General features: G+C 33.5%; 1 protein-coding gene across 2 annotated transcripts in view; it reads left to right on the top strand.

Annotated features, from left to right (window-relative positions):
- Positions 1–23,020, top strand: part of LOC114347869 (coiled-coil domain-containing protein 6) — an 89,058-nt gene that overhangs the window by 44,776 nt on the left and 21,262 nt on the right. For both annotated transcript variants that reach the window (XM_050659358.1, XM_028298531.2), the window contains exon 2: positions 2,798–3,091. In XM_050659358.1, coding sequence (XP_050515315.1) covers positions 2,798–3,091 — 294 coding nt within the window. The remainder of the gene's footprint in view (positions 1–2,797; positions 3,092–23,020) is intronic.

The following is a 23,020-nucleotide window of genomic DNA, read 5'->3' as shown; positions in this document are numbered from 1 at the left end:
ATTTTCATCAGACAAAACAAACATTTTTTCACTTTGATTGAGTTTTTTTACCAAGAAATAAACAATAATGTATACAATTTTACGTAATTTAGACGTACTGTGCATATATATTTCATGTTTTTGCAATGGACCATGATAGTGTGACGTCAAATCGTCAAAAAAATTTCCAAACATGCCAAACAAAGCAAACGTTTGACGTCTGTCAATTGATTATACACGTGATTTGTGCAATCATTTTTAATTTTATTTTGTTTTAACAATCATCTGCACATTTTTTCTAAAGACACAATCCTTATTAGTCATATCAATCATATTGCTTTTAATTTTATAAATGTCCCTACACAAAATCAAGGATTTACACACCACATAGTACTTACTGCGTTTCTTTAGGTTCTTAACTTGTCCTATTTGGAAATATGGTGGGAAATATGCTATGAGCATTAATCACAATCGCGGGTACCCAACACATTACCATTTTGTAAAAATTAAACATCCTACAAGCAATATATTCCAATTAAAAAAACTAAAATAAACACCACGTGTGAATTGTTGACATATTTTTGTTTTGTTTGGAAAAAATTTCAGAGTAGCCAACATTGATTTGACGTCACGACTATCACGGTCCATTATAATGTGTATGTATTTGTTTATTATTTATATGTATTTTATTAATTTTTACCATATTCTTCGGCTAACCCGGATTTTTGATAAACCGGATCGGCCGCGGTCCCGATTAATTCGACTTATCGATGTTCCACTGTACTTACGTTATGAAATAAGAAATTTATGACTATGAATCTGCAATCAATCACAAACAAGTCTGGCTAATTGGCTCTGCCAAAGCCATTTTTCAAGCAAAAAAACTCCTTAAAGTTTGTAGCACTTATTTTTTAGAAACACCCTGTATTGATGAAGAACATGGCTAGTTGTTAAAGTACCTAACTTTTTTATTATCCAACATAAGCGAATGAGTAAAAAACATAATGTTAAGAAAACCTGAGACTATTGTTGGACTTTAGTTAGGTTGTAGCATATTCTACAGGGCGTAGTAAACTTTGAGAAAAAAACACAGTTTGGTACACCCAGTAGTACATTTACAGATGCTAGCGTGTGTAGACACCAGGGTGTTGAAGTAGGTTAGGGTTTGGAAAAGCAGTACATTTACAGATGCTAGCGTGTGTTGACACCAGGGTGTTGAAATCAGTTAGGGTTTGGAAAAACAGTACATTTACAAATACTAACAGATTTGGACACCAGAGTGTCCAGCTAGCTTTTTTTGTGGTTATACATGCATAGATGCTAACGGCTATTAATTGACATTGATTTTATACAGTAGGTACAGTGCAAATGTCTGAAATAAATTCATTATTTCGGAAGCTAGCAACTTTAAGGAAAATCCTGAAACAGGTCCATTTTGAATTTTAAATTATGACATTTTGACATATATATCATACTAGTGACGTCATCCATCTGGGAGTGATGACGCAATCGATGATTTTTTTAAATAAGAATAGGGGTTGTGTGCTAGCTCATTTGAAAGGTTATTCATTTCTCTATTCAGTAATATAAACATTGACATAATAATTTATACAGGGTGTCCTACAAAAATTATTTTGAATTAAATTAATTTACACAAAAAGAAGAATAATATAATTTGTAATTTATTTAATTCAAAATACATTCTATTGCTGTCATAAAACAGAACAAAATGTTTATTTCATAAATAAACATTACTTTTCTCTTAAATTCAATGTTCAAACTGCCAAGAGACAGATGGGTGGCAGCTTGAACATTAAAATTAAGCGAAAAGCAATGTTTATGTATCAAAAAACTTTTATTCTGTTTTCTCACAGCAGTAGAGTGTATTTTGAATTAAATCAATTACACCTTCTTTTTGTGTCAATTAATTTAATTCAAAAAAATTTTCTTTGACACCAAGTATAAATAATTATGTTAATATTTATATCACTGAATAGAGAACTGAATAACCTTTCAAATGGGCTAGCACGCGACCCGTATTCTTATCTAAAAAAATCATCGATTACGTCATCACTCTTAGATGGATGACGTCACTAGTTTGATATATATGTCAAAAAGTCCTAATTTAAAATTAAAAATCGACCTGTTTCAGGATTTTTCCTTAAAGTCGCTGGCTTCTGAAATAATGAATTTATTCCACACATTTGCACCTTACTGTATAATATCAATGCCGTTAGCATCTATGCATGTATAGCCACTAAAACAGCTAGCTGATTTCAACACCGTGGTGTCTACACACGCTAGCATCTGTAAATGTACTGTTTTTCCAAACCCTAACTGATTTCAACACCGTGGTGTCTACACACGCTAGCATCTGTAAATATGCCACCCGGTATACAATGACAATTTACCTGTGTAGCAACAATATTATTACAGCGATATTGTTAAAGAATAAGGCTATAACATTTTAAAAAAAATCACTTAAATCGGAAAACAGGTTTAGGAAATTCGAGACATCAACAATGACACATTTTGAGGGTGACCCGTTTTCTCTGACGCGCAGTGTATTTTTCATATATTTCTTTAGAAGATACTTTATTTTAATCAACTATTCTAAATGGGAAATAACCCACAATTTAACTAAAAAAATTATTTTATTAACGTTTCGACGTCCACATCGGATGTCGAAACGTTAATAAAGTCATTTTTTAGTTAAACTGTGGCTTATTTCCCATTTGGAATAGTTGATTACAAAAATGCCACAAGGAAATGGCTTCAAAACAACAATATATTTTAATTCAAATATTTTTATTTTCAGCAAGCGAAAGCAGAACAAGAGGAGGAATTCATCTCAAACACCCTCTTGAAGAAGATCCAAGTGCTCAAAAAGGAAAAGGAAACACTCGCTCATCATTACGAAAGGGAAGAAGAATGTTTAACCAACGACTTATCCAGGAAACTGACCCAGCTGCGTCAGGAGAAATGCCGCCTAGAACAGACCCTCGAACAAGAACAGGAGTGCCTTGTGAATCGTCTCATGAGAAAGATCGAGAAGTTGGAGGCCGAAACGTTGGCTAAGCAAAGCAACCTGGAGCAGTTGCGTCGAGAAAAGGTAAGTGGGTAACCTATATAACTTTCTTACTTGTTCCGTAGCGTTACAACCGTTCGTTGGTTTTAGCTGACTTAACATGCCTCTATTTACGCCAGGGAAATAAGGCAAAAATATACCATGTTCGGGGCACTTAAGCAGTAAGCAGCCAGGTTGTAAATGGGTTTTTTGGATACTATATACCTAATACATTATAAATGCAAAAATGCCCGTCACAGTTTGGAAGAGAAATTTAGTTATTAACAAATAAGGGTCAAAAATGGTAGTTTTTTCGCTTAATTCGCTCCAGGTAAAAATAGGGTAATTAAATATCTTATTTATAATATTTTTATTTTAGTAGATGAGCCAAGGTTTAAAATAGCGCTTTTTGAATTTTGGTCCGATTATTTGTTGCTTCGGTTCGGATATTGCAAAATAAAACTAAAATTTCGAAAATAAAAAATTTGCTATAACTTTTGCGAAAATGAATTTAAGCCTTTGATATTGCAAGAAAAGTTGAGTTAAACAGTCCACACAATGCACAAAAAATTTTAAGATGATTCTTCAATTAGTTTAAATTTTATTCAATCTGTTTATCCCAAAAAGCTTTTTTTCGCAATGTTATTGTTCAGAAAATAATAATGATATAGCAATTCTGTGGAAACGACATGAAAGAAGAATAGTCATATTTTCAACGCATTTAAAAAAATCATAGAAAAGTCATTTTTATCACTCCGAAAACATTTTACTAAAATAGAGTCATTTTTGGCTTATAAACAATTTTAATAACTTTGTTAATATTGACTGTAGGCTAAAACTACAATGGGATTTGAAAAACTGGTATTTTTATACGAATTTTCAAAAATAAAACTTTTTGCCTAGGTTAATTACGGTCAAAGTTAGCCACTTTTTTTATTTAATTGACGGCTACTTTGTTTATAACAATTAAGCAACCTAACTAGAGCCATTTTGAAGTTGAAGGTATATAGTTTATGTGTAAAAGTTTGAGTAAAGTTTGAACCTCAATAGAGTGGTTAATAAAGTATTAAAAATGGCGTCCTAACGGAACGGATTCGTGGTCGGTGGAGGGGAATTATTAAAATCCGTGCACTCAAAAAATGAAACTGATTCTTCAAACATATGCTACGATTAATATCGCCGGAGCTTGATGATGGATTTTGATTATAATTTTTTTAATTTGTATGTACTCATAGTCTTATAGAGTACATTATGTACGCACATCCCCACCTAACATTACAACATGTTAGGGGGAACTCCGCTTATCACTCAGGGATATGAAAAATAGATTACGACCGATTCTAAGACCTACCGAATATACATATACAGGGTGTAACAAAAATACAGGTCATAAATTTAACCACATATTCTGGGACCAAAAATATTTCTATTGAACCTAACTTACCTTAGTACAAATGTGCACATAAAAAAAGTTACAGCCCTTTGAAGTTACAAAATGAAAATCGATTTTTTTCAATATATCGAAAACTATTAGAGATTTTTTATTGAAAATGGACATCTGGTATTCTTATGGCAGTAGTATGTTAAGAAAAAATAATAGGGACATTTGGACACCCCATAAACATTTTATGGGGGTTTTGTTCCTTTAAAACCCCCAAACTTTTGTGTACGTTCCAATTTAATTGTTATTGTAGTACCATTAGTTAAACACAATGTTTTAAAAACTTTTTTGCCTCTCAGTACTTTTTCGAAAAATCAGTTTATATCGAGATATTTTGAATATTTGTCAAATCCACCACATATTTGTACATGTATATGGTTAAGTACGATTATGGAGACTTGGTAATAATATGAGCATTTATTTATGATTTACATTTTTAGGTATATTTTGAACCATATTAAAAAAGAAGCCACATCTCGATAAAAGATGCTTTATTGGAAAAATACAAAGAGGCAAAAAAGTTTTAAAAACACTGTGTTTAACTAATGGTATCGTAGTAGTAGTGTAATTGGAACGTACACAAACATTTGGGGGGTTTAAAGGAACAAAACCCCCATAAAATTTTTATGTAAACATATTAAAAAAGAAGCTGCAACTCGATAAAAACTGCCTTATCGAAAAAATACTAAGAGGCAAAAAGTTTTAAAAATATTTAATTCAACTAATGGTACCACAAGAATAATTTAATTGGAACGTACAAAAAAGTTTGGGGGGGTTTAAGGGAAGAAAATACCCATAAAATTTTTATGGGGTGCACAAATTTCACTATAATTTTTCTTTAAGATGTTTTTGCCATAAGAATGCCACTGTCCATTTTCATTGAAACATCTCTAATAGTTTTCGATATATTCGAAAAAATAGATTTTCATTTTGTAATTTCAAAGGGCTGTAACTTTTTTTATGTGCATATTTGTACTAAGGTAAGTTAGGTTCATTCGAACTATTTTTGGTCCCAGAATATGTGATTTAATTTATTACCTGTATTTTTGTTACACCCTGTATAATTTCATAAAAATCGGCCAAGCGGTCTCGGAGGAGTATGGAAACTAACACTGTGACAGGAGAATTTTATAGATGTAAATATATGGATGGCTATTAACAAATAGGGGTTGGTGATAGAAGAGTGAAAATTAAGGGTTGTATGTATTTTTTTATTCTACATCATAAAATTAAGGTAGATAATTTTGTCCAAAAAAATTTAAAAAAATGTCAGGGGCAACCTCCCTTATAACTTATGGGTATAAAAAATAGATTAAAACCTATTCTCCATCCTATTCGAGGTGTGCAAGTACTTGGAGGGGATACGAGAAACGATCGTGCGCAAATAGCGGAGAAATATTGCAACTTTCTTAAATAATTCATATTGTCCATTGAAATTGTCCAATTGACGTATATTTCATATCTACTGTCATTGAAAAAGAAAAATTATATATTGCTCCACAATATTGATATGATATGCAATTATTATATAAAGGTAAATTTAATTAATTGTATTTTGCTTGCAGTACTGCATTTTAATAACTAACTTTATTTACTACATACAATTGTTTACGTTTTAATAACATAACCTGAATCTGACTTTTTCTTCTTATTATTTTTTTTGCTATGGCCTTGACAATTTATCCAGTAACCAGGACTAATATAATTGGCCAATATAATTAAAAGTGCGAAAAATGTTGCTGAGCGTAGAAACCAGGTGTGGCTTTGCCGAACTTGCACGGTCCCAATAGGATATACGTGTAAAATTTCATAAAAATCGGCCAAGCCGTTTCGGAGTAGTATGGTAACTAACACTGTTACAGGAGAATTTGATGTATATAGCAGTAACTGAATTAAATAATAAAAGTGGCTAACTTTGACCCTAATTAACCTAGGCAAATTTTTTTTTTGAAAATTCATGTAAAAATACCAGCTTTTGAAATCCTAAAGTAGATTTACTCTATAGTCAATATTAACAAAGCTATTCAAATTGTTTATGAGCCAAAAATGACTCTATTTTACTAAACTGTTTTCGGAGTGATAAAAACGACTTTTTAATGATTTTTTTCAATACTTTGAAAATATAACTATTCTTCTTGGACGTGATTTCCACAGAATTGCTATATCATTATTTTCTGAACAATAACATTGCGAAAAAAAAGCTCTTTGCGATAAACAAATTGAATAAAATTTAAACTAATTGACGAATCGTCTTAAAATTTTTTGTGCATTATACGGAATGTTTGACTCAACTTTTCATGCAATATGAAAGTCTTAAGGTCATTTTCGCAAAAGTTATAGCACATTTTTGTAATTCGCTTCTTATTTTGCAATTTCCGAAGCAAAAAATGATCGGACCAAAATTCAAAAAGTGCTATTTTAAACCTTGGCTCATCTACTAAAAGAAAAATATTGAAAATCTTTCTTTTTATTTCTTTCTCCCCTTCCTTGTACCCTATCAGGGTGTCGGATTTGGGATCGCTATTTTAATTTACATTCACCCATCTCTTCCATTCTTTTCTGTTTTCCGCCATTATTTTTAATTCCTCGAGTGATTTTCCTTTAACTTTTCCCGCCTCTACTATTTGCTGTATCCATTTATTTCTTGATCTGCCTCTTTTTCTTTTTGCAATGTGCCTTGCTTCGTGGATTCTTCTCGTAATTCTGTTGGGTTGCATCCTCATCAAATGCCCATACCAATTCATTTGTCTCTTTTTTAGTTTATTCATTATTGGTTCTTGGTTGGCCATTCTCCTAATAGTCTTGTTGCTTAATTTATCCCATTTTGTCTTTCCAACTATCCTTCTTAAATGTCTCATCTCCATTGCATTTATTCTGCTCTTATGTTTTTCCAGAATTGTCCAGTTTTCACTTGCGTAGAGCACAGTCGGTATCACTATTGTGTTATATATGTTTATTTTTGTATCTCTTGCAAGTTCTCTTTTCCCCAGTAATGGGGGTAAGGCATAGTATATGTTTGATTTCTTTGCGCTATTTGTTATTTCCCAGTCTATTTTTCCGTCGTTAGTAATGATACTTCCCAGGTATTCGTAAGTTGTAACTATTTCCAGTTCTGAGTTTTTGCATTTTATCTTTATTTCATTATCTTCTTTGCCGTTGATTATCATTATCTTACTTTTTCATCGTTTATTTCCATTTTTAGCTCTTCTATTTCCTCTACTCATATATCCATTAGTTTCTGCATTTTGTTCTCGGAATCTGCTATTAGCACTATGTCGTCCGCATACATTAAGGACTCTATTGTTACCGGTTGTAATCTATGGTATCCTATTATTGTCTGTAGTTGGTTGGTTCTTGCTCTAGTTTTTCTTATTAATTCATTCATTACGATTATGAATAGCAAAGGGCTGAGACTATCTCCTTGTTTAATACCTCTATTCCAATTAAATTCTTCTGATCGTTCCCCTGCTATTTGTACTCTTCCTTTTACCTCTTTGTAGGTACTTTCTGTAATTTTTATCAATCTGTTTGGTACATTTATTTTCCTCAAGCATTCTTTCTCCCCGTGTCTAAGCATCTTTCGATTAGGTTCCTGATGGTAAATATGTTGTCATTTGTTTGTCTTCCTGGTCTAAAGGCCGCTTGTTCATCTTTCAATTTCATTTCTACTTCTTGCCTTAGTGTTTTCTCTATTATTTTCGTATACACTTTAAAGCATACCGATGACAGACATATAGCTCTGTAGTTTTCGCAGTTTATATGTTCTCCTTTTTTGTATATTGGTACAATTATGTTATTCTGCCAGTCTCTAGGGATTGCTTGTTTTTCCCACGCTTCTTTATATATTGTCCATAGCCAGTTTATTCCCTTTTCTCCCATGTATTTTACCATTTCCGGTTCAATTTCATCATCTCCTCCTACCTTGTCTATTTAACTTAGTCGTTTACTTTGGTAAGGTCTCCAATGTTGTACTGTTGCATTCCAACGTTGGTCTTTTTGTCTAGCAGTGTGGCCTGCGAAGCTCCATTTAAGTTTGGCAACTTTGTTGTTATGTCCTCGACTTTTGTTTTTGATCTTACCCAGTCGTTCCTCTTTTTATCTGACAGTCGTATACCTAACATTGCTCTTTCTGTTGTGGCTAGTTTATTCATATTTGCCTTGGTTAGGGTCCAGGTTTGACATCCATATGTCATGATAGGAACGATGCACTGGTTGAACACTTTGCTCCTTAAGTATTGGGATGTTTTGCGATTTTTAAGTATTCAACTAAGTTTTCCAAATCCTGCCCAATGCTAGTCTTGCTCTCGTAGTAATTTCCGCACTTTGGTTCTCCTTGTCAATTTGTCAAGTTTCAGGATTTGGCCTAGGTAGATATGTTCCTGGACTTTTTCTATATCACTGCCATTTGTAGTTATACGTCTGGGGTCAGGGGTCATTCTGCGAAGCTCTTAGAGCAGCTGAAGATAGAGACCAATGGAGAAACATTGTTAGGAATATTGGAAGAAATCACGATCATCAGTAATGGGGAAACGACAGGAGAGAGAGTCTGGGGTCATCTGTGTTTGTCATTATTTTTGTTTTTCTCATGTTCATTTTCAGGCCGACATATTGGGAGCTGCCTGCGAGTTCCTCCATTATAATTTGCAGTTCCTCGAATGAGCTCGCTATAATCACAATGTCACTTGCCATTGACGTTAATGCCATAGATTGACCAATTTGTCGTTTTGAAGACGTCTTCTAGGGCTAGGTGGAAAAACTTTGGCGATATTACGTCTCCTTGTCTCACGCCTCTCTTAATGGGGATGGGATTTGTATTTTCGTCTATTTCTATCTCGGATCTATTCTACAATTATTAATAGCTTGTTCTATGGCCCACATCTCGATACTATCAAACGCCTTTTCATAGTCTACGAAGGCAAGAAATGCGGGTAGTTGGTATTCATTTGCCTTCTCTATCAATGTTCTCATTGTCAGCAGATGGTCTGATGTACTATATCCTTTGCGGCTGCCAGCCTGCTCCACTGGTTGGTAACTGTCCATTTTATAGGTCAACCGGTTGTTAATAATTCTCATAAATAGTTTGTATATGTATACTTGACTGAGCAACGATATAGGTCTATAATCCTGAAGGTCACACTTGTCCCCTTTTTTGTGTAAAAGTATTACTAAACTTTCGTGCCAGTCTTTAGGGGATCTTGCTGTTATCGAGACATTTATTAAATAGCTCTGTTAGTATAGGGATTGTTACTGTTTTGCTTGTTTTCAAGAGCTCAGCAATTATACCGTCGTGTCCTGGAGCTTTATTATTTTTTAGTTGTTTTAAAGTTCTTTCTATTTCGAATCTCTTTATATTTGGTAGTACTTCTGATCCCACGTTTTTTATTTTTCTTTTGACGTTCTCCTTTGTTGATTCATTAGGCTGACTTTGCGAGCTGTACAAGGTTTTGTAGAAGTCTTCGACTATTTTTGTTATTTTATATTTGTCCTTCTCTTCCTGATTATTGGCGTCTTTCATTTTGATCATTTTTTGAACGCCCAGTGCGGGTCTTAGACATTTTGAGCCTCTGTTGTTTTCAATGACTCGCTCTATTAAGTTCTCGTTCCATTTTTGTATGTCGCGTTTTAGTTCTTTTCTAATTGTTTTATTAAATTCTATGTATTCTTGAGTATGGCGTTTGTTTTGCCCTAGTAGTTGTCTTCTTTCCGTCATTAGTTGTTTAGTTTCGTTGCTTATTTTGTCTTTAGTCCTTGTTTTTTTTTTGCGACCTGTAGTCCGGCTTCGAGAAGGTTCTTATTTATGTTTTTGTTAATTTCGTCAATTTGATCTTGATTATGTGAAGGATCATATTAGAACTTATCCGCTAAGACCTCTCGGAATTGCTCTTCATTTGTTTTTAGTTTAAAGGCATCTATCCGCGTTGTTTTTTTAAATATTCTTTTTCTCTCTTCTTTCATCTTAATATTTATTTTTGCTCTAACTATTGGGACCGTGCAAGTTCGGCAAAGCGACCTCTATTTCTACGCTCTGTACTTTTATTCGCACTTTTAATTATATTGGCCAATTATATTAGTCCTGGTTGCTCGATAATTGTCAAGACCATAGTCCAAAAAAATAATAAGAAGAAAAAAATAAGATACAGGTTATGTTTAGCAAACGTAAACAATTGTATGTAGTAAATAAAATCCGTTATTAAAATGCAGTACTGCAAGCAAAATACAATTAATTAAATTTACCTTTATATAATAATTGCATATCATATCAATATTGTGGAGCAATATATAATTTTTCTGAGTCAATGACAGAAGGTATGAAATATACGTCAATTTGACAATTTCAATTGACAATATGAATTATTTAAGATAGTTGCAATATTTCTCCGCGACTCGCGCACGGTCGTTTCTCGTTTCCCTTTCCAAGTACTTGCACACCGCGAATACGACGCTCACTACCCGTTGTTACGTTGTTTATTGTTGTTACGTCTTCAAATATTCTTTTGTTGTTTGAGAGAAAATAGTCTATTTCAATTTTGGTGATTTCGTTAGGTGCAACCCATGTACAGGGTGTCCCAAATTGGTATGTTTTGCCGTGTATACCGAAAACTAGAGGAGATAGAAAAAAAGTAGTTAGGATGTCATGACTTCTTTTTTCGTTAAAGTAACGATTGTCCAATCAAATCATCAATAGCTCCTTACATTATCGAGATACTGGGCGATTATTGAAAAATGTCGAAAAGGACAGGGTTACAGATCTTCTATATTAAGAAAAATTTTAAAAAACTTTATAGGAACTTTTGATAGATATATTATGGACGGATTCAGTGGCGTACAAAAAACTTTTTTAGGGGGTCTCGCTAAGGTAATTAAACCATACTTGTTTTTTTAAATGGGACACCCTGTATATTTTGACATTTTTCGTTTACCTTTTTAATTCTCTTTCATCTGATATGACATATCATACATCTATTTTCAGTTGTTGGAGCTACCGTGCAAATAAGTTGTTTATAGTTAACGTCAGGTTAAAGGCACTTAAAAATAAAACACTCGGTAACGTATTTTAACATTTTAATACTAGGGTACCAATTCTTGACATTTTTATTTAGCAAAAATAAAATCAATCAACTTAAAAAATACGAATAACGAATTTACCAACAACAAAAAACTACTTAACTACAAGAATTAATTTTACAAAAATAATAACATTGACATAAACCAACAAACAACAATAATAAACAACGTAACAACTATAATTAATTTTACAAAAATATGAAAATTATAATAAATGTTCAAAATACTCCCCGTTTTGTTGTAATAATAATTGACACCTTTTTCTTACAGATCTTACACAATTGAGTATATGCAGTGCATATTATGCACTGGTTTTATTTTTCTAAATGCTTGATGAATGCTTTGCAATAATTCTTCCTTTGTATTGAATTCAGTTTTATAAATTTTGTTTTTTAAAATCCTCAAATAAAAAAATCAGGAGGATTTAGTTCTGCTGAACGAGGGGGCCACCTAACAAGACCATAAGTTCCAATCCACCGATTATGAAATTTTTCATTTAAATAATTTCCAACGAATTCTGCATTATGGGCAGGTGCTCCATCTTGTCGGAACCAAAATGTATTCCGATCAGCCAAATATTACTCATCAGAAATGTTATTTAAATTAGTTTCTAAGATGATAGTTTATCGTCAAATACGTGATAAACTAATTTATTATGCTTGACAAAACAACTAACGGTAAAACCGAATCTGCCTTTCCTCCTGGTCCCTTGAACTAAGTGGGAATTTGAGTCATTCCAATATTGTTATTGTGTCGGTTAAGTATTCCTGCACTGGATATGCGAGCTTTATCGCTAAATATTACCTTTGAATAAAAATTTGGATTTTCATTACATTGTTCTATATACCAATCTGCAATTTTATATACCCTTCTCAAATAATCGTTAGGATATCAATACCGTGTCAATTATTATTACAACAAAACGGGAAGTATTTTGAACATTTATTATAATTTTCATATTTTTGTAAAATTAATTATAGTTATTACGTTGTTTATTATTGTTGTTTGTTGGTATATGTTAATGTTATTATTTTTGTAAAATTAATTCTTGTAGTTAAGTAGTTTTTTGTTGTTGGTAAATTCGTTGTTCCTATTTTTTAAGTTGATTGATTTTATTTTTGCTAAATAAAAATGTCAAGGATTGGTACCCTAATATTAAAATGTTAAAATACGTTACCGCGTGTTTTATTTTTAAGTGCCTTTAACCTGACGTCAACTATAAACAATTTATTTGCACGGTAGCTCGAACAACTGAAAATAGATATATGATATGTCATATCAGATGAAAGAGAACTAAAAAGGTAAACGAAAAATGTCAAAATATACAGGGTGTCCCATTTAAAAAAACATAAGTAAGGTTTATATTTCCTTAACGAGACTCCCTAAAAAAGTTTTTTTATGCCACTGAATCCGTCCATAATATATCTATCAAAAGTTCCTATAAAGTTTTTTAAAATTTTTCTTAATAAAGAAGATCTGTAACCCTGTCGTTTTCGACATTTTTCAATAATCGCCCAGTATCTCGATAATGTGAGGAGCTATTGATGATTTGATTGGGCAATCGTTACTTTAACGAAAAAAGAAGTCATGACATCTTAACTACTTTTTTTCTATCTCCTCTAGTTTTCGGTATACACTGCAAAACATACCAATTTGGGACACCCTGTACACTTTCTGTTAGGTTTCTTTTTGTAGAAGGTATTCATAACATACATGTTTTCTTGTTGCAGAAATCCCATAAGTTTTTCTCCCCTTGTGTTTCGTGTGCCGAATCCAAAATTTCCAATCTTGCTTTCAGAGTCTTCAATCTTACTTCCAATTTTGGCGTTAAAATCTCCCATTATTATTATTTTGGATTCTATAGCTTGTCTATAGCTTTTTTAAGATCTTCGTAAAAAGTATTTATTTCTTCATCAGTTGCCTTTTCAGTTGGAGCATAAACTTGCACAATCTTTAATTTGGTTTTTGGATTTAGTTTTAAAATCATGTATGTAACCCTGTCTGAGATGCTGTCAATTATTTGAATTTGTGATTTTCTCTTCTTGCTGATTAAGAAACCTACTCCTCCGTATGTATAGTCTTCATTGCCTATATAATAGTGTCTGTTGCCTGAATGTAAGTCCACATACCCTTCACCTCTTCTAGTTCGTAGAGTTTTTCGTCTTTTGCCATGGAACGGATGTTGTACTTTGCTATATGGAGTTGTTTCACAGGCATACTCAAGGATAAATTGGAATCACAAACAAAGAAAAGAGAAGAACAGCAAGGATTCAGAAAATACAGGTTGACGACCGACGCAACATTTGTTATGAAACAAGTGAAAGAGAAGTCGATAGAGTATAACAAACCTGCATATTATATTTGCTTCATAGACTTAATAAAATCATTTGACAGAGTCAGACTTAGCGATATATTACAGAAAATGAAGCAAAAAAGGATACCGGCAAACATTGTGGAAGCCATAAAACAAATAAACAATAACAACACGACAAAAATTAAAACAAACGACACCACTACGGCCAACATACTAACACCAAGGGGAATCAGGCATAGTCCAGGAACAAAAGCTTTTCACCTCGCAACTTTTACAGAATGGATCGATTTGCTTGAAAATTTAAGAATAAGTAGTGGATAGTCCAAGGATGCTGCAACTAATCTTGCAAGGAAAAGTGGAAGGAAAGCGGGACCAGGAAGGCGAAGGATTTCCTGGCTGAAAACTCTACGTACGTGGTTCAATACAACAACCACAAATATTTTTAGAGCAGCAGTGTGCAAAGTACAGATTGCCATGATGGTCGCCAACATCCGAAACGGATAGGCACTACAAGAAGAAGAAGAAGTCCAAGGATCAAAATCTATATGATGCTGAAAGGCGCTTTTACCATGGGGGTGGTTGCCACCCCCTCTTGGGGTTGGAAATTTATTATTACCTATATTTTGACCGCAAAGGTTGATAAAAACATTCATTATAAGCAGAAAATGTTGTATACATTTTTTTGATAAAATTAATAGATTTCGATTTATTCGCTATCGAAAGTGTTAGTTTTATATCGAAAAAATCAATGTTTTTCGATAATACTCATTTACGATTCACTCAATTTTTGCCGTAGAAAAATTTTTTTCAAACCACAATCTTGGGAATTAAATAACCTACCATTTCATATTTAAACATTTTTTCGTATCTCTGATGCTAATCTTTCTATTCTGAAGAAAATGGCAATTTTTACCAAACTACAAAAATTCGTTATTCGCTTTTAACTCCAGTTTTTTAAAAACTAATCACTCTAAGCCAGTCAAACTTCTAGAATCTGTTAATAATACATAAATAAAGAAGAATGAATAAGGCCAATGACTAAAAACACCGCTAACTTACATTATTATGCTTCCAATTGGATTTCTCCTTTTTTTTTTTCAAAAAAATATATTGATTTTTTAACTGTAACTTTTTTATTTTTTATCTTAGAAAGTTTGTTAACAAGAATTGTGTAGGTTTTTGCAAGATCTATAAAGACTATTAATATTAAATATTTTTAAAATTCTCAGTCGCAAAAAGAGGTGACTTTGAAAGGATTAGTAAAGGTGGTTTTTGCATGATATTACAAGTTTTAATTGTCAATAGCTCACTCAATTTTTGCCATAAAAAAACTTTTGCAAAACAGGTTCTTGCGAATTAAATAAAATAGAATTTCATATTTAAACATTGTTTCGTATCTCTGATGCTAATCTTTCTATTCTGAAGAAAAGGCCATTTTTTTCCAAACTACAAAAATTCGTTATTCACTTTTAACTCCATTTTTTTAAAAACTAATCATTCTAAGCCGCTCAAACTTTTAGATCCTATTAATAATACATAAATAAAGAAGAACAAATAAGGTCAATGACTAATTTTAATTAAGGTGGTGATTAGGAGGTTGCTTCCGGTCACTTTTTCGCTGAAAAAAATACGGACTGACACTCTTTTCATTTTAAGTCACTTAATTTTTGAGCTAGAGACTTTTTTTATTTCTGGAGATATTTTTAAATACTTTAAATTAGTTTAAAAATGCATAGTTTTCCCGTGTTTTGACTTTGAAACTACAATATTTAGCATTTGACGAAGAAGAGCTAACATATAATAAAGTATAGCTCGATTACTATTGGTCTTAAGAAAAATTAAAAAAACGGTTTTGTTTATTTTATCAAAAGGTACATTTTTGTTAAGTAAAGTTGTTTTGATAAAACGAAAACTTTTGGAGTTATTAGCAGAAAACTTATTAAAAACATTGATTTTTTGATATAAAACTAACACTTTACACATGGGGGTGGCAACCACCCCCATGGTAAAAGCGCCTTTCGGCATCATATAGATTTTGATCCTTGGACTATCCACTACTTATTCTAAAATTTTCAAGCAAATCTATCAATTCTGTAAAAATTGCGAGGTTTTGTCCTATTTTAAGCTTCATTACTTGGACTAGCAGGGAGACAGCCTCAGCCCATTTCTATTCAATATGTTAATGGATGAAATAATAGAAGATGTGGAATCGCTACAACTAGGATACAGACTCAGTCACAATAGAAACAGAATAGTGTGCTATGCGGATGATGCAGCCCTGATTGCTGAGGATGAGGATGACCTACAAAGACAACTTTGTCGATTCTACCAAGCATGTCGACGACTCAACATGAACGTATTCACGCAGAAAACAAAATGCATTACCATTGCGAAAGTGCCAATTAGATGCTCGTGGTAGAGGGGAAACCCAGAGAACAGCTAAACCAGTTCAAATATCTAGGTGTAGATTTATCAAGTTATCATGACCTAGCCAGAGACCTAAGAGGACAAATAAACAAGGCCGCAATCATGTCCAGATGTTTGAGAAATGTGGTCGGAATCATCATCATCATCATCTTGGTGTTACAGCCCTTAGAGGGCCTCGACCTTCTCAAGCTTTCTACGCCATTCTGTTCTGTCCCTTGCTTGCATTTTCCAGTTGCCGACTCCGATCTTCTCGGCATCTTGTGTTACCCCGTCCATCCACCTCAGCTTTGGTCTACCCCGTCTTCTCATTCCCACGGGTTGCGCTGGTGGTCTGATATACCCATATTATATTAGAATGGACAACAAAGCTAGAATTTATAAAACTTGCATCAGACCTGTTAGGACCTATGGTATTAAATCAAGAGAAGACACCAATAAAACCAGAAGCATGCTATGAAAAACCGATATGAAAACACTAAGAGCAATAGCAGGGAAGACAAGAAGGGATGAAATACGAAACAACATCAGGGAACAATGTGGCGTGCAAGATGTAGTAAGATGGGGTAGGCAAAGACGAAGAGAATGCTAAAATGGTTTCAGTCATGTAAAAACGAATGGAGGAGCACATGCTACCAAGAATTGCGCTAGAAGGAAAAGCAGCTGGCAAGCGTCCACCGAGGAGACCACCAAAAAGATGGAGGAATAGCTGACAGTCTACCTCTCAAGAAATACTTCAACATCAGAATTAACAGATTGACAGATCTACAACCAGTATAAGAACAAGAGTTTTTTGTTAGTTCTTATCCTATATTGTCCTGCTGCTTCATCAAGCACAGCCTTAAAGATCTTCCGTAGGATTTTCTTTCCCAAACACGTAGTCACTCTTCGTTTGTCTTTGTTATCGTCCTCGTTTCTCTACCATACATCACTACGTATCCGATTCTACCTCTGTTTTGATTAAGACGGCTCATATACATATTCGCTCCGAGCGTTAACAAAGTGTCAAAGCAAAATCGACCGACCTGCTCATGGTGGCGGTTTTTTGAAATTTTATAAGGACGCTTTGTGTATGTTTAAATGAGACATTTAAAAAAATGTCGTGTCACGCTAGTGATATTATGTATTAATATAAACAGAAAATAAAAACGCACTATAAATTCTTCACTTTCCAATATTGATTATCAGTTTGATTTTGTATGCATAACCTCACTATCGCAGTTTATATCAATAAATATTTATTAACGAAAAAGAAAATATTTTGTTGCACTATAAATTACAGTATAAATTAATAACTAATGAATTCTAACAATTGTATTCGGTTATTATCACTACAAAATAAAATTTCAAGTTTAACAAAGCAGTTGTCAAAATAACTGTCAAAGTTTAAATACATAATTCAAAGTTTCTCTTCGAATTTTGTGATTTAACCACAGATTATTTAACGTAGATAAAATTTGTTCAGTCCATTCTTGTATCGACATATCGAAGTAATTTAGTACAGCAAAAAAACACCCTGTTCGGGACTGTGACAAGCCCAGTCCAGGAAAACTAATACACAGGTACGCAAATGATGATAAATATATTTTTCAAAATATGTTTCCATCCGGGATAAATACAGAGTTTAGTAATAATTCAATAACCAACCCACAAATGTATCAACAAGTCAACACACAAGGGCAACTAGCCATGAATGTACAAACCACGCCATATCTAATATCGATGTCGCAACCAGCACCAACTAAACCAATGCCACCTAACTTGTACCCTCCACTACCACAGACACAAATTCCATTAGTGCCGATCACATATCATAGTTCTGCTTCAAATTATCAATTACAACGATTGCCATCCACCAGTGAAGAAGAGGAAGAAAACAACGAACCAGCTAGCAGCAACGATTGGCAAGAAATTAGAAGCTCAAAAAGAAGAAAAATCAGAAAAACAACAGACAATGCAAACAGTACAAATATTATTGTAACAGAAAATAGATTTGAAGCGCTAGAAAATGAAGTAATCCCTCCCAAGGAGAACAACACAGCAAACCCTCCACCAATTTTCATACACGGTGTACAAGACTATCAAAAAATGGTACAAAAAAAAATTAAGGATGTAGCAGAAAGGGAAGAATATCATACAAAAAGTTTAACTAACAATGTCGTAAAATTAAGTTGTGGCACGCCAGATACATATAGAAAAATGGTTAGATATTTTAATGAACATAACATTTATCACCATACATATCAGTTAAAACAGGATCGAGCCTATAGAGTTGTAATAAAATACCTTCACCACTCTACTAACACCGAGGATATAAAAAACGAACTCCTAAAACTGGGTCATAAAGTTCGAAATATAATAAATGCACAACACAGAATTACTAAAGAGCCACTTAATTTGTTCTTCGTGGATCTCGAACCGGCAGCAAATAACAAAGATATTTATATTTTAAGGGGGCTACAGAATAGAGTTATTGAAATTGAACCTCCCCGAACCACCAAAAATCGCATAATACAATGCATGAGATGCCAATCGTACGGTCACTCCAAGTCATATTGCAATAAACCATTTGTATGCGTCAAATGCGGAGGAGCCCACAATACCACAACTTGTAAGAAGACTAGAGAAACTCCAGCAAAATGTGCATTATGTGGTGGGGATCACCCCGCAAATTATAAAGGATGTGAACATTACCAAAAAATTTATAATATTAATAACAGGTATCATAACAGAGGAAACGTATTAAATCCAGCAATAAATCAAATACATACACAACCCAGAATATATACACAACCCAGGATTCAGAATCAGTACGAAAGTTACGCTCAAGCTGCAGCAAATAATCAGAACAATAACGAAGATACAGCGAGTATACTTACCAAATTTCTAGAAGAGTTTAAAAATTTATTTAACCAGCTAATGCAACAAAACGGTATGGTGCTCAACATGATTTCCATGCTAGTAAATAAAGTAAACTAACAATGTCAAAGTTCATAAGAATTGCCCAATGGAATGCCAATGGTCTTCCTAATCATAAAGAAGATATAAAACTATTTCTGGAACAAAATTTCATTGACATACTACTAGTAAGTGAAACCCATTTTACAGACAGAACCTACTTCAAGATACCTAAGTATAAATTATATTACACAAATCACCCAGATGGTACAGCCCACGGAGGTTCAGCCATATTGATAAGAGAAACTATAAAACATTATGAAATGCTAAAATACGAAACAAATCACATTCAAGCAACATCGATAAAAATACAAACTCTTCCATATGATATAACTGTCACAGCAATTTATTGTCCGCCCAGGCATAGACTTACAAAAGAAGATCTTCTACCCTTTTTCGAAACTCTAGTGCCAAAATTTATAGCAGGTGGAGATTACAACTGTAAACATACGCTATGGGGTTCACGCCTAACAACCACTAAAGGCAGAGAGCTAGCAAAAGTTATCCAGGATAAAAGCTACTCATTCCTATCGACGGGATCACCGACATATTGGCCAACCGATCCAAATAAAACACCAGACCTATTGGATTTCTTTATTACAAACGGAATATCTCAATCATATACAGATGTAGTACCAAGTTTTGATTTATCATCAGATCATAGTCCCATAATTGCCACAATTAGCACAACGGTGATAATCAAAAAACCAACACTTCGACTGCATAACTTCAAAACAAACTGGGACACATACCGGCTAATCATAGAACAGGAAGTAAATCTACTAGTGAGATTGCAAACTCCCGAACAAATAGAAACAGAAACTAATAATCTAATCAACTTACTTCAAAATGCTGCCAAACAGTCTACCCCTCAACCTGGACAAAAAAAATTTTCAACCAACATTCCTCTTGAAATAAAAAGATTAGTAGCAGAAAAACGAAAAGCCAGATCAATTTGGCAAAGAACTCACAGACCAGACGACAGGACAATTTATAATAACAAAACAAGAAACTTAAAAACAGCTCTAGAACAGATGAGAAACAACTCATTTGAAAACTATGTATCAAACCTTTCGCGTCAAGATAACTCTATCTGGAAACCAATCAAAAGCAAAAATAAACCAATAAATACTTCACCTCCAATTCGGAAAAACTCATTACCACCAGGACCATGGGCAAAAAGCAACAAAGAAAAAGCTGATTTATTTGCTGAACATCTAACTGAAGTCTTCAAGCCACACGACAATGACCAAGTACAAGAAGTAGAGCAGGAACTAGCCTTACCAATTAATCAACGAGAGCGACTAACTTTAATTACACCGAAGGAGATCAAAGATGAAATTAATCATTTGAATGAAAAGAAGGCACCAGACACTGATCTCATAACAGCAACAATGCTAAAACAACTTCCTAAAAAAGGTATAATGAAGTTATTGTACATATTAAATGCAATCTTAAGACTTAATTATTGGCCTATATCACTAAAAATTGCCCAAGTAATTATGATACCGAAACCTGGTAAAGCTTTAACGGATGTTTCATCATACCGCCCAATAAGTCTACTGCCAATAATGTCAAAACTTCTTGAAAAGCTGTTACTTAAAAGAATTATGAGCGACCTAGAATTCCAAAACTGGATCCCAGAACACCAATTTGGATTCCGGCAAGGTCATTCTACAGTGCAACAATGCCATCGCATATCAAATGTAATTAATAGAGCTTTGGACAATAAACAGTATTGCACAGCAGCCTTTCTGGACATCAGCCAAGCATTTGATGAGGTATGGCACCCAGGATTACTTTATAAAATCAAAAAATCCCTACCCAACAAATACTTTGACTTATTAAAATCATATCTAAATCACAGAGAATTTGAAACTAAAGTGGAGGATGAACTATCAAACCGTAACAAAATTCAATCAGGAGTCCCACAAGGTAGTATATTGGGTCCACTTCTTTATGTACTGTACACATCCGATTTACCAACCTCTCCACAAACCACCATTGGAACTTTCGCTGATGACACAGCAATATTTGCAACTGAAGAGGATCCAAGAGCTGCAGTATTAAAACTTCAAGAACACCTAGACCAAATTGGACAGTGGTTAAAGAAATGGAAGATAAAAGCTAACGAAACTAAGTCAACACATATAACTTTCACACTAAGGAAAGACCAATGCCCAAATATTAGCCTTAATCAAGTCAACATACCACAACAGAACATCGTCAAATACCTGGGGCTTCATCTTGATTCTAAATTAAACTGGAAACAACACATTTTAAAGAAGAAGAAACAAATTGAGTTGAGAGTGAAAGAAATTAATTGGCTTATAGGTAAAAAATCTCGACTCTCAATTGAGAACAAACTGCTGATTTATAAAACAGTCATCAAACCTATATGGACGTACGGTATAGAACTATGGAGTTGTGCCAGCAAATCAAACACAAAAGTTATCCAAAGAACTCAATCAAAAATTCTACGCAACATCGCAAATGCCCCGTGGTACATTTCCAACCAAACCCTTCATACAGACCTAAACATCCCGTTAGTCAGCACAGTAATTCAAGAAAGAGCCAACAGACATCACGAGAAATTGGAAGAGCACCCCAACCAATTAATATTACCATTACTGCAGCCACTAAACAACAGAAGATTGCGAAGATTATGGCCCATAGATCTTCGCTGAAACTGAGGTGAAACCGCTGGGTGATGTACCTCATAACGCCATTTTAGTGTACAATAATACATTGATATATGTTATTGTACTTGTTATCAAATTAGCTTATAGAATATGTAATTCTGATTGTTAATAAATGCTTACAAAAAAAAAAAAAAAAAAAAAAGTTTAACAAAATAATCCCATAAAAACGTCCTTACAAAATCTGACAGCGTATCACGTGACTGTACGTAGAGGGGAGACGCACGGAGCCAATACAGTTCATCTAATTTACTTACCGTTGCACGTCATTATCTACGTTAGAGATCTAAGTTGACATTGTTGCCCAATTACAAAAAATTCTTGAATTCATTTTAAATCAAATACATCACACAATTTTTGCGGAAGTGGATTATACAGTAAAACAAATTAATATTCAATGTAAATAAATAAAAACTTTAGAAATAGAAAACAATAATTAAGTTATAATCTTACGTTAAAGTACATAATAAAAACAGTAAATATAATGAAACAAATACTTATAGTAAAGAATATAAACAAATATGAAGTGTCATCACCGCAACTGTCAAATAAATGTTACCAATTTATGCCAAAATATCACCTTCGTTCGATTATAGTTACAGTGTATTCCGAACAAATGTGCTTCATAAAAACGCTTTATAATCCATTTATACAAATTAAATTAAACATATTATTGTGTATTTCTTTAAGTTAACATTAATAGAAATCTTTAAATGTTATTTCTACGCGTATATAATAAAATATGTCTAGTGGCTGTAATGCCAGTGTACTCGGCAAAGTGATTCTAAAAAAGAACACACCTACCGCCTAAATATATCGTGTTGGTATCATGTGACGTCACGGGCTATGACGCGGATGACGTGCAAACGGTAAGTAAATTAGATGGAGTATATTTAGTTTTGTTTTCATTGATTAGGAGCCCCGTCTTCTGTGGCTCCTTCTCGGACCTGCCGAAAGTCTCGTTCATCCTTAATCAGGTGTTTACTATAAGGGTAAGAACAGAACAAGTGGGTCGAGGTGGAGGTGTAGGTCGCGGTGGATGCTATTCTCCTTTTCATGACCATTTTTCAGTG

This window comes from Diabrotica virgifera, chromosome 1, assembly GCF_917563875.1.
Source record: "Diabrotica virgifera virgifera chromosome 1, PGI_DIABVI_V3a".
Taxonomy (NCBI): domain Eukaryota; kingdom Metazoa; phylum Arthropoda; class Insecta; order Coleoptera; family Chrysomelidae; genus Diabrotica; species Diabrotica virgifera.
This window is presented reverse-complemented; position numbering and strand designations above follow the sequence as displayed.